Source organism: Electrophorus electricus, chromosome 21 (genome assembly GCF_013358815.1).
Source record: "Electrophorus electricus isolate fEleEle1 chromosome 21, fEleEle1.pri, whole genome shotgun sequence".
NCBI classification, from domain to species: Eukaryota; Metazoa; Chordata; class Actinopteri; order Gymnotiformes; family Gymnotidae; genus Electrophorus; species Electrophorus electricus.
The window spans coordinates 14,646,336-14,660,042 of record NC_049555.1 but is presented as its reverse complement, the minus strand read 5'-3'; the positions used below and the strand labels follow the sequence as shown (position 1 = coordinate 14,660,042).

General features: G+C 46.7%; 1 protein-coding gene across 2 annotated transcripts in view; it reads left to right on the top strand.

Moving 5' to 3' along the window:
• Positions 1-13,707, top strand: part of cdh8 (cadherin 8) — a 77,243-nt gene that overhangs the window by 37,889 nt on the left and 25,647 nt on the right. For both annotated transcript variants that reach the window (XM_027024386.2, XM_027024385.2), the window contains exon 4: positions 13,360-13,479. In XM_027024386.2, coding sequence (XP_026880187.2) covers positions 13,360-13,479 — 120 coding nt within the window. The remainder of the gene's footprint in view (positions 1-13,359; positions 13,480-13,707) is intronic.

Sequence of the window (13,707 nt, the reverse complement as noted above, 5' to 3'; positions counted from 1 at the left end):
TCCACAATCATGAACACAGACACAAGCCAGTGAGGTCATAACACAGCAAACTCCGACCACGACACTGAGATTGTTAGTGAGCGTTACACGAAGCATTGCAAAGACCGGAGCCTGACCATGAGTTGTGTATGTTCTAATGAGTCCCTAAACTGGGGCAGAGACAGACCCTAATCAGCAGGGGACACCAGGTCAGAAGCAGAGAGGATGGATGAGATTCATGAGATGTGGGGTCTTCGGATAAGGACACCATCATGTGGTGAGGACCGTGAAGAGAGCCAGCATCAAGGTTCAGATCTCAGAAGCATCGGTGACAGAGGAAAAGCACGAGAGAGAAAAGGGATGTTATTTCTGAGTCTTTTCCCTCAGATGTCAAATCTTCGCTCAGCCCTCGTCTGCGCAAACAGCACCGAAGAGCTGTTCTCTGGAGCACGGTCTCCGAAGATCTGGTCTCCAAAAGTATGTATTGCCCGTGAAGCTTTCCAGGTCTCCAGGCCACACCGTTCTGTGTCGAGCACGAGCAGAGAACAGGTGCAGACGATAGTGAGCAGGAGGCCCTCATTAACACCCACACCTGAGCCAGCGTGGACCAATCAGAACCCATGCAGATCCTCCTGGGGCGGAGAATCCCTGACACCACCAGCGTGTCTCACAAATTATTAATCACAGGAAGCATATGAGGCTCCATAATCCTCTTCACTGCTTCAAGTTTATGGGATTAAAGATCGGCTACAGACTCAGAGTTTTGCTTCCGAGATGCCGTATGTGTATTCATGAGATTATCTCACATTTCAATTTTGCTTCAATTAAATTTGAGTCTCCTACTTACTAACAGAGGTCCAGGCACAATGGGAATTAACAGTCATTTGCATGGACTAGACAAATCTCATTGGATTACGCAATCTGTTTTCTCACTAATGGGGTCTTTGACTCCAAGGCCAAGACAAGCAAGTGAATGGCCCATCAGGTCTTCACACCATATGCTGGAGTTATGAAGCTCTCGGCATTCTGGCACTGATTGTGAGGTTGCTGAATCCTCTTAAAATGACTACTGGAGTAATTATCGTCACGTTGTCCGGCCTCTTTTCCTGAAAAAAAAAAAAAAAGGTGCAGAGGACAGTAATTGCTACACGCAAGAACAAAGTGGATGGAAAGTTGTTGTTTTTTTGTGGCATGAAAGTGGAGAGCTGAAAGTGGAGCGTGAGCAAGGCCTCGAGAGTCTCTTTCACTGTGGCTTCATTACGGAGGCTGGTAATAAAGCAACGGAGAGACAGATGGCACACGGTTCCTGCGCACTCCTCTCCATGCGAGCCTTGCTCTCCCGGCAAAATGAACCCGTGCACAGAGACTCCACACACGCAAATGTGTCAGGATCTGCTAAATTGGAGCACTGAAATAAAATTGAAGTGACGTTAATAGATTACCCAGAGTTCATTTGCATTTTGAGAGTTATTATGGGCATGGGAAGCAGGAATAAGGGGTGAGGGGTCTGTATTGCTAATACTGTTTCTGATTATGCACACCACATCCCTGGCAGGGAAAAAATAAATAAGGTCTCGTCAGGGGGGATTTTGACAATGGAGCTGGTCCTTTTTCTCCAGACAGGTTTATGGAAATGTGACAGAGAGATTTTAAGAGTTTAGTCCGTGCTACTTTCCAAAACAAATACTGCGAGAAGAGTCTGTAATTGAACAATCCACTCACATGTAGAATAAGTCTCCAAAGTAGGAAACAGCCAACAGACCTAATTTAATTAGCTTTAATTTATTTCTCATGTTTCTCAACAACAACAGAAATCGCTGGCACTTGTGCTGCCTTTAAGACATCTACCATTAGACAAATTGCTTTACAGTCATTAAAAAGAACGTGGGAGATTTAAAAGAACAAAAAAGTGCATTCCTTTTCATGGAGCAGACCACTCCTCACCACGTGCTCATGCACGCACCTCATCAATTGCTCATGCACGGTCCCCACCACACATGTGTTTTCAGTTGTCTGATTAACACAGAAGTCCGTGTGCAGGCTGTGGTGTGAGGTGGTGTGTGGAGCATGGCTGTAACAGATGGGGGAGGTGGATGCGTTGGGTTTTTAGCTCCACGTCCAGCTGGCCCACAGCGGAGTCCCATCTGCTGCCCAGTTTCCACACTGAGACTGTTCCATGGTGTCGGTCAGTCTGGAGGGTCAGGGCGCCAACCCGGCTGCCACTTCGCCCGTGGACAGGTGAGGTCTCCAGGAAGCCCTTCCCAGCATGCACTGTCCCTCTGTTCGCCCTGCCTGCAAAAGTGTGAAAGTGCTCTGTGACAGAGGAAACCGAAGCAACTGCTAATCACATGAGCAAAAAGATATTTAAATGAAAACAAACATGTTCTGCTGAGCTCTGAGTGAGCTAGGTAACCCCAGGCCAACATGTAGGGTTTCTTAACTTTGTATTTGAAATGTATTTTCAAAGGAACTGGTCATCGGGAGTGAAATTAGGAGGTGAATGTTGGCGTGCAGTAGTGGTTTAAGGTCCTTCACACGAAAACGTCTTCTACATCTTCACTGACATCTGAGGAAAAAAGACCTTTTAAATTCATCTTAGTCCATTCAGAATATGGTAAACAAAGTTGAAATATATTTTCATTCGAATTGTCTGTTACATCTAGATGGTTTTATATATGCTCATAATAGCTACTTTATCTATACTCTCATAATCACATCATAATAGCTCCCAGTCATATTGTGTCGCTGAACTATTTCACGGTTGTCATGAGAGCAGGTCTCTCTCCACCCCTCTCTGCTGTTTTCTAATGCAGCCCTGCGTTTTGTTTCCTCAGTTGTATTAGTGGTTGTTTAGCCAGTATTTTCTTCTTCTTCCGTGTCTTTTTGTAAGAATTACAGTTATCAGTGTTATCAGAAAACAGTGCACTTATATGCTTGCAGTAGCTTTCTCCCTCCGGTCGCTGTGCTTCACAGTCATTTTAGAACCCACATTTTCTTGACTGCAGTGAGATTATGGGATCTTATGCCATGGGTGGGAACCACTTTAAAAACCGCACCGCCCCCTTCTCCGGCTCCACCCAAGCTCCGCCCTTCTCACAACATGTGGACTCCCAGTGGCACAGATCAATGGGCATGTGCCTCGCTCAGCAACTTGACAAGAAATCAACATCGAGGGAAGACAGCAAGGGATGGTAACTAGCCCTGAGTGCAGGCTAGGCCATGTTTTCTGTCGGCCGAGTCCGATGGAAAGAACCGGTTGACACGCACCGGATGCCAGGCCGAGAACTCCACTTTTTCCTCTTTCTAAGGCACCTGTTATTCAGGTGCAACACTGGTGTCTGAATTAAGCTCTGTTTACAGTTCAAGCGCTGTTTCATCTACAGATCTTCCCTGCTGCTGGGAGAACATCACTGTGGCTATTATGTCTTCTTAAATGGTTGAGGAAACAGCGATGATTTCCTGAGTCGAATACTACGGCCTCTCTTTCCCAGGAGGCAGTGTGGCAAGCCCACGGTCACGTGATGCAGGCTTTTGCTGGGCCCTGCATAAGATGGCTTCTGAAAGATGATTGGTCAGGAGCAAAACAGAACCACAAAACACACAAAAAGACAAACCGCGGGGACGGGCGAAGGGAAAACAAAGGGTCTTTCTGTCTGCTTTGAGAAGTGGACCCTACCAGAGTCCTGGGAGGGAAACAATAGAAGCGAGGAGAAAACATCAAGTGATGAAAGAGAGGAGCGAGAGAGCTGAAGTGTGTGTCTGTGCAGCTGAGATGAGATGGAATACTGCTAATAGCCATGGCCACACTGTCCCATGTGACGGGATCAGCAGTGCTGGACACAGCAAGCGGACATCACTCGTCTGTCGTTAAGGAGCGAGGTGTCGGAGAGAGGAGTTGGCTGGCGTCACGTCTGACCAGCACTGCTGCTGTTGTTGTTGTTGTTGTTGTTGTTGTTGTTGTTGTTGTCTATGCTCTTAACCACTGGTTTTGTGAGTGCGGCTTTCAATGGAACCTGTTGTGGTGAAGGGAGATTCTTTTGTGTTTTTCCAACCCAGATCTAATTAAAAATGTTGTTGTCCATCATATCTAACCGTTGCCAAGAACAACCTTGAAGATTTGCTGGGATTTTAGGCTTAAACGATTGGCTTGGAGTGTGTTAAACTGTCGGCATGGTGAGTTTCTCAGTATTAAACGTACAGTGAGGTGGTGTTATGCATGATATTACATGAAGAAACCTGTGCTGAAAAGCAGTGATCCGATCCTTTAACGTAAGGGACTGTCCTAACCAATCATCTTGTTGCCTGTCGGAGCATCGCAGCCCACTGGCCTGAGTCCGAGCCCGGCATTATCGCTCAGGAAATACAGTCCCACGACTCACCGTCAGGAAAGACGGTGCCCAGCCAGAGCTCACCTCGCCCCGGCACAGACGGATCCGCTTTTGAACGGTGGACTACGTTAAATCTCCGCTGCGTGAAACGTGAGCGTAGCCGAAGGACGCCATGTGTGAAAATAAAATGTACTTCAACCTCATTAAAGTTAATTGTGTTAAATATTAATTGTGATATGATGGAGACCCAGACACTAGGAGTGTATAAAAGGGCAGAACAGAGGAGGAGAGGAGAGATCTGTGTCAGAGCTGGAGTGCTCTAATTCCCGCTGCGCTTTTTGGCTGCTTATGCCAGTCTGACAGGATGCCAGGCATGTTCTCACAGACCGCGGGCCTCCCAGCTCTGCCTACGTTTATTAAATATCGATGAGAAGCACTGAAGATCTTTAATGTTGTGTGGAAGTTCTTGTTTCTTTCTTTAGTGAATAACAGCTCTGCGTTCAGTGGTCTTCCTCTTTCCTTCACCTTGCTAGCATGTTACCCCATGGCCCTGCCTCTCCTCACCCTCTGCCCCTGTTTCTCTCTTATTAAGGAGGGGTGGCATTGTGTCTGGTCCCTGCCAGCGAGCTGCTCCAGCCTTCCGTCACATCCTGCGGGCGAAATGTTTTCATTTGCTCTTTACGACTGCTTTTATAAGACCTTATTCTGATGAGCAGTGGAGCAAGGAGTAAACACTCAGCCGTGCTGGAGAAGGTTAGCGGGCTCCCTACCCCACGGCGCTGGCGTGCAGGGGTCGTCTGGGAGCGGACACCCCGAGCGCGCCTGGCTTTGTTCCGGTGAGGCAGGCGTGCGCGGTGCGCTTCAAGAGCAGGCTTGTGTCTCCACACCGTTCACAAGAGCGTGTTCACACAGAGAGTGTGTGCCTCCACGGGAGACTCATGGTAGCGGGGGGGCTACATTCAGACTTGAGAAGAAAAGAAACTTTGGTGTGTGGGAACTGGAAAGGGAAAGCTGATCTGGGAACAGTGACAGACCTGAGAGCAGGGGCCGATCTGGAGTAGTGTCTGATCTGAGAGCAGGGGCCGATCTGGAGTAGTGTCTGATCTGAGAGCAGGGGCCGATCTGGAGTAGTGTCTGATCTGAGAGTAGGGGCCGATCTGGAGCAGTGTCTGATCTGAGAGCAGGGGCCGATCTGGAGCAGTGTCTGATCTGAGAACAGGGGCCGATCTGAGAGGAGAAGTTGATCTGGAAGCAGTGACTAACCTGGGAGCAGTGGCTGATCTGATAGCAGAGGCTGATCTGAGAACAGGGGTTGATCGTGCCAGTCTGCAAGGGAAATGAAAGAAGCTGATAAGAGATTGAACTGTGGATGGGACTTCAGGACGGGGTCCCACTATAGCACAGGTCTGATCAGCTCGGCTGAAGACACGGTGCTGACAGAACTGACAAGCACTTTGATGTGATGCAGATCGCCGGTGACTACATATAGCTTAGTCAAAGGCTAATTGGAGGAGTGTGTGTGTGTGTGTGTGTGTGTGTGTGTCTGTCTGTGTGTGTGTGTGTGTGTCTGTGTGTGTGTGTGTGTCTGTGTGTGTGTGTGTGTGTGTGTGTTTGAGTGTGTGTGTGAGTGTGTGTGAGTGTGTCTGTGTGTGTGTGTGAGTGTGTGTGTGTGTGTGTCTGTCTGTGTGTGTGAGTGTGTGTGTGAGTGTGTGTGCTCTCACAGGTGTGATTATGTTTTTTTATGATGGAGTTATGTGCACATGTGCAAATGTGTGTGTGTGCGTGTGTATGTATATGTGCGTGTGTGTGTGTGCGTGTGTGTGTGTGTGTGCGTGTGTATGTATATGTGCGTGTGTGTGTGTGTGTGTGTGTGTGTGTGTGTGTGTGTGTGTGTGTGTGTGTGTGAGTGTGAGTGTGTGCAGTACTGCCTGCTTTTGTCTGACGGATCCATTAACTGGCCGAGCACGTACGGTGTGTTTGGTCTTCAGGTTTAGGAGGAAGCAGGTTAACCCTTCCCTGTCTGGTTAACCCTTTCCTGTCTGGTTAACTCTTCTCTGGTGAGAGCTCTGCATTGCTCAATGCAGCTCTGCTGCTATTTGGTGTCAAGGTGGATTGTTTGCTGTAGAGGAATCGGAGGCCTAGTTACCCCCCACCCACCCCTTACTGTTTCCTCTCCCTCTAATGCCTTTCATCACAGTCTGACTGTACTTGGTGTTTGCACTGATAGCTGTGTGTCAGCTTTGATGGCCCCCATCACACTCACAGGAAGTCAGGGATGGTGTTACCTTCACAACCCACTACACACAGACACAGAGACACTGAGACATACATACACACATGCACACGTGTGGGACAAATGCTTCCAGAAACACATGCAGCATCAAATAAAAATGTACACATATGCACACCTACACAGAGACTCACACCCACCAAAACACACCCACACATGCCTACACCCGCATACTCAAGCACATTCCCACCCCTGCACACCCATACATACCTGCTTCCCCCAACACACACACACACACTCTGCTCTGGCTTGTCGCTCTCTCTGGGAGTTGGCTCACATACTCAGTGATGATCACTATCACTTTAATGTGTCACTTTCTCCCCTGAGAGATTCATACTTGCTGCAGAACAGACAAACGACGAAGCCAATGCTCCTTCATCACATCCAGAGCATTTAGGAAAAAAGACCAGCACAGCCGGGACTTCAGTCTCGGCCGTGTCATGAACCTACCTCTATCTGTTTGTGTATTTGTTTGTGTGGTTGTTGGTTTATTTGTTTGTTTGTTTCTTGTTCTGAGCCACTTGACCAACACACCTATTTCCAGTTCATTAGACTGCTTGTCTTTCCATAATAGGAATGATGATCAATGTCTTTGCCAAATTATCAAGTTCCAGCTAAACAAAGTGAGGTCTAACATTGGTGGGGAATGTAGAAGTTCTACAGTGTTGGACAAAGCCAGCTCAGAAAGCCTTCTCACCTCTTGGTCTTCAACCTTAAACTCAATGAAGCACAATATGCTTGCCCTTTTAGCCTTTTCTAGACCTTAATGGCCCTTTTTTATAACGCACGTTTTATTTACTTTTATGTTTGTTTAATTGTCATTGTCTGGGGAACAATTAAAAACAGCTCAACCGTAACAGTTTGTCTCCAAATACCTCAGCCTGAGCTGTCCATGGACAAACTCATTAAAATGAATCAGTGACAAACCACTTCAAAATGGCGACACATGTCAAAGCCTTCAGCAGAGCTCGGAGGGCCTCCCGTAATTGTTTTGTTCCTGCGTTTCTCAGTCAAAGCTTGTCAAAGTCTGGACTTAAGTATGCATGTTAAGTCCAGACTTAAGTATGCATGTTAAGTCCAGACTTAAGTATGCATGTTAGAAAGGAGTTCATTTTGTTGTTTTTTTCTTGTTGTTTCATGTTCCTCATGTGACTTTTCCCACCTACCAAAAACGCATACTGCCAAACCTCTAGATCTGAGCTGCCACTAAAAATACCCCAAACTGCCACTCTCTCTCACTCCAAACTGCCACTCTCTCTCACTCCAAACTGCCACTCTCTCCCACCCCAAACTGCCACTGCCTCCCACCCCAAGCTGCCAACCCCTCCCACCCCAAACTGCCACTGCCTCCCACCCCAAACTGCCACTCTCTCCCACCCCAAACTGCCACTCTTTCCCACCCCAAGCTGCCACTCTCTCCCACCCCAAGCTGCCACTAAAAATACCCCAAACTGCCACTCTCTCTCACTCCAAACTGCCACTCTCTCCCACCCCAAACTGCCACTCTTTCCCACCCCAAGCTGCCACTCTCTCCCACCCCAAGCTGCCACTAAAAATACCCCAAACTGCCACTCTCTCTCACTCCAAACTGCCACTCTCTCTCACTCCAAACTGCCACTCTCTCCCACCCCAAACTGCCACTGCCTCCCACCCCAAGCTGCCAACCCCTCCCACCCCAAACTGCCACTGCCTCCCACCCCAAACTGCCACTCTCTCCCACCCCAAACTGCCACTCTTTCCCACCCCAAGCTGCCACTCTCTCCCACCCCAAGCTGCCACTAAAAATACCCCAAACTGCCACTCTCTCTCACTCCAAACTGCCACTCTCTCCCACCCCAAACTGCCACTCTTTCCCACCCCAAGCTGCCACTCTCTCCCACCCCAAACTGCCACTCTCTCCTACCCCAAGCTGCCACTCTCTCTCACCCCAAGCTGCCAGTCTCTGCCAGTCCACAATGCAGCAGTAAGTGCAGGCTTCTGTTCTCTGGCATCAGAGAGCGTTAATTGTGGTGCAGACAGCGACAGTCTCTTGTGCTGTTTCTGCTTGAGGCTCCTGGGAACAGTTTTCACGATGCTGACAACCATTTCACCACAAGCCTCATCTGCTCATTTTCTCTTTTAATTCATTTTTCTTCTGTAAAAAAAGGCCCATTCTTGTAAACAAAAGGTGCTGCAGTGCTTTTGTTGGGAGCTGCTCATATCTCATCACACACACACACACACACACACAAATGTGATTGTTCTCCCAGGTGTGAATTAGCTGGGGTTATGAGGGTTGGGCAGTACAAGGAATCTTGGATGGATGATTTATTGTAAATTATCGTCACTCTCTTTAAAACTTGTAGCTCTCATGTGTCGTGATAAACACCACAGAATAACTGTCCTTTTCAATTATCGCTCCTGCTGTACATCATACTAGCAGGAAAGGTGGACAGAAAAGCCCCGTGAATGACAGTTGAAGAAGGAGGCCCATCTCCTGATATTCTTCCCGTGCCCATGGCGCTTAGCATTGGCCGCGAACGCCTTGTGTCCTTGTATCAGGGACTCGGCTGCCTTTCACGTAAATTGGCCACAATCCAGCATGTCTCTGAGTAATTCAGAGAGTCTAGTGGACGTGTGGCGGTGGTGAGTGTGCTGGCATTGACAGCACTCAGCTCTACCCATTATTCCCGCTGAATTTACCCGCCTGCAATTTTTGGAGAAATGACGGTTCTGTGATGACGGGCTTGCTGTGCGTCGGGATCTGACCAATGTCGTGCAATCAAGCGGGTCAGCTATGAAGGAGCCCAAAACAGCCCTTTATTCACAGTGTCTGCATGAGCTGCAAGGCTTAGCATGAAAGACGTAGTTGTCATGGTGTGAAACGCTTTTGGGGGGTTTTCCATTTAGTTTCTCCTTTTCTCTCCCACTCTGTATTAAGGCCAGACCCATCACGCTTAAGCAGAAGCTGTTCTGTTGGAGTAAAGCTCAGAGAGTAATACCGTAACAAGTTAAAATAAATGTGCTCTAATATGTAATATTTATAATGCAACTTCGCCAGGTTAGAGTCCCTACTAATATGCTAGTGCTTCATTGCATTTTAGCCTTGAAAATGACATATTTAGTACGCAGTCCCTGGAAAGGAGTTCAAGCAATTTGCTCACTATGTTCTCTAGTTTAGTTCTACTATTTCTGCTTCCTTTGTTTTAATATAGATGGGAGACGGCACTTAAATAAATGCTATAGAGGTACAATGATACTAAAAGCCAGGGCATAATAAACAGAGAACACGAAACCTGGTGAAAGCCAACAAAAAATATATCACTGCAGCTCATGCATACAAGAAATGAGAGGATTTGGTCACTAGAGAGTCTGTTTGCATTACTGCGGCTGGCTGTATAGCGTATGAGTCATAAGTCATGACTGTCCAATAAAAAGAAAGGGAAAGGCCATTTCTCCTGGATGGGATTTACTTTGACTTCCGTTATTCCACTTCCCGAGAAGTCCTGGTGATAGAATGTCTCCCTGCTGCTTTTTGGGGCAGATGAATGAAATTCGATGTCTGTCCAGATGATGAAGTGCTGAATCAACTGTCCTCAATTTCAATATAAGAATGTGAGTTCTGCAGACAGTTCCAGGTCCCTCTTCCAGGCCAGCCTGGTTGCAGTAGTCGATACCTTCAGGCTTAGAGGATTTGTTTGAGGACTGTTGTGCCATGTAAAAGTTCTAAGCATTAAGACAAGTTATTTTGTTTTTTAAACAGCTGCATTTGACTGTTTGAGTTAATAAGAGATTATGAGTGTATGTAACACTTCAGATGTCAGTTGGAGTTGTGTAAGAATACTGTTACTTTAAGGAGTTGTTTGCACATTTATAATTCCATTGATGATTTTACTTTCAGTTATTTGTGGTTTTATTTTACTTATTTGTGGTTACCTTCACAACCTGCAAAATTGCAGTTAAGTGTATGTGGCCTTCACAATGCCGGATACACCAAGGTTCCCTTATTTTTTCAAACACAATGAAAAACCCTTTCGCTCCCTGGATGAGGTGTGCAAAACATATTATATGACATTTATAAAATTTCAGTGAAATACCTTGTTGCTTTTATCCACCTGTGAACAGCATTTAAAGTTAATTTTAGAATAGCTATGAGCAAGGTGACTGCCCTCGACAGCCGAGCTGATGGACTTCAAACTCTCCGATTCTCCTCTGTGGACAAGGACTGTTTTTCTTCCTGCAAGTCATATTTCTCTCCCATCTTCACTGCCGTCAAGACTCTCCAGCAGGCGCTATGCTCAGCCAAAGACAATATTCGCACAATCAAGTTTTCACAAGCGTCCGGGGGCTGAGAGGGCAGAAGCCCAGAGGAGACGAGTCTGGGAGCTCACCATACAATATCTTGCAAGGACAAACTCATCTGTACTGATTTGAAGCAGCGCCAATGGAAGGCTTCTAATCCTCCATCCTTTTTATCAGAGGGCTAGAAAGAGGTTTTCAATTCGGTCTACAAGGGGAAAGGGAGTTATTTCATGGCCCACTGACTCCACAGTTTTAGAAAATGGTTGTGTGGGGTTTTTTTTATTTTTAATTTTAAAATCTGTATGTGTCTGGGTAGCATGTTGCTTAATATCTGCTGCCTGCACAGATTCACGGAAGCTTGAAAGATGAAGGCAAAGTCACCTCTACCAATTAACACAGCTGTGGAAACATAGGAGACCAGCGCTGTGAATGCTGAGGTACAGCACAACAATAAACTGTGCAGTGCCACGCAAACAGGACGCAATGCTATATGTATCTGATATACATGTGATGGCCAGTTAAAGATATCTTAATTGTAAATATTACTTACAGTTTAGGCGAAGGGCAGATCTGAATGACGATTTAAATTAGGTCAGACCACTAGACTAAAGCAGCCAACAGACTCTGGTTCTTTGTGAATTGTATCTCTGTGTGGTACCTTGTTGTGCAGAGGAGGATGTAGACCAGTGTTCTGATTGTCTGGTCAAACTTTCTGTGTCCACATGGTGTTTCTTAACACCTCAGAGCTGGCTTCTACAGCCTGTCTATATGATGCAGAAGGGAAGAGTTCCGCGCTCCAGAAGTCAGTGACATCTTTGTGAGGCAGCATCCAAGAGAGATGAACAAGGAAAAAAAATAAAATGATATTCAAAGAATGCAATAAACGCCCCGCTTTTATCTTAACGTGAGTCAGACCGCTGAGTTGAAGGCAGCACCAAAGAACGTCTCCAGGGCCCATGCCATGTGTTTGTCGACGTTTTAATAGGGTTTGGCTTAGCGATAAGGAAACATTTGATCTACTAAACAAGTGGTGAACGCATACTAACACATGCTCAGGCTTGGAAGTCACACTCCCACAGAAAAGAACAGCTCGCGTACGCCTTCATGTCCAGCCGTAACGAGCACCACACCGAGTCACAGGTAAGCCCTAGCAACAGTGAGGGTTTGTTGTGTTTGCACACCACTGGCACTTGAATTACTGACAAACACAGATCTCTAAGGGCCACTTCAGCCTCGCTCTCGCTCAGAAACAATTGTGCTGCAGTGCTAAACCAGGTTTTGAAGTCAGAGTGCAATGGCTGGCGTTTCTCTCAGAAATGTATTTATTTTCTTCTCTTAAAGGGAGCTATTGTGTCAAGCATGTGTTATCTCTGAGCTTTTAAAGCATTGTGGCAGTTGATAAAACAAATGGTAAGGATAATATATAAACTGCATTCAGTAAGCAAAGGACACACACACACACACAAACACACACTCTCACACACACACACACACACACACACACACACACACACACACACACACACACACATGCGAAGACTGTAGTTTGTATGTTATAGTACCATTGTAGTATCACTGCAGTAGTCGTATATGAGGTAAGACAAAAATGTCGCATACAGGAACATCCTTATTTATGTTTTGTCTTTTTTTTTTTTTTTTTGCCATGGCAACCCAGGTTTGCATGCATTCTGAGCGGCACGTCTTCTCCCTCAGGGGCCTGGAGGGAGGGGCTTCGTCAGAGCTCCTCCCACTGAGGGAGTGGTACACTCATCCACTGCAGTAGAGCTGTGATAAGTGAAAGACAAAGAAACAAACCAGTCTGACTGTGCTCAAGCCGAATGAGCTTTACCTGCAATGGGCACTTGTAGAGAGACTTCCAGAAGAGAAGAGGCTCAACAGCTCTCCTGTTTTATCTCTCACCATGTTGACTCAGTGTAGGGCTGAATTCTCGTGGCTGGAACACCCCCACCCAGCACACACACACACAAACACACACACACAATGAGAGCTCTTTGCCAGGTTGTCAACATACCACACATCATCCTTTACAAACAATTATCATGCCATCTGCACTTCCAGAGCCCAGTGTTTCATTAGCGTGTCGCGCTGCCGTTTCTGTAGTCAGGCCTCTTGTTCCCGTCTCAGCCATGCCACGAGTGGCCCAGCAGCTGTGCGTCCCGCATGCTTTGCTTTTTTTCTTCTCCTGGGTTGGAGCTTTCGAGAGCTCAGAGCCGTGATACACTCGGTTTCGGCCGGAGTCTTTAAGCTTTTCCAGAAGGCTTTTCCTAGGCCCTGTGTATCCCACGGTAACCCAACACCCACAGCCGGCGCTCTCTCGCCACATATAGCAGGAGATGTACTCACTCTCAGAAAACGGAAACACATGCAGGGCAACTGTTGCGTAACCGTGTGGTTGGTTTATTTTAAAATGAGAGAAGCGAGAGACGGCTTTTCTCAGCTTGTGTCCTCCCCATTCCACAGGAACATCCGTGACGAGGGTCACAGCCACGGACGCAGACGACCCCGTGTACGGGAACAGCGCCAAGCTGGTGTACAGCATTCTGGAAGGACAGCCGTATTTTTCTATTGACCAAAACTCCGGTAAGCAGACTGCTGGTGCTTACCCACGTCTTCACAAAGTCCAGATGGTCATGAATTACTAAAATTATGCAAATGCATCATCATTATCTCATTTTCATCTGATCAAAATAGTTTTTTTTTTCCTTTAGACAGCGGTACATGTTAATGATAATGTTACATATGCCTTTGCCATTTGCTTAGCCTTCGTTTGGGTTGAAGGGTAGAAAAAAAAAATTAAACAATTTAATA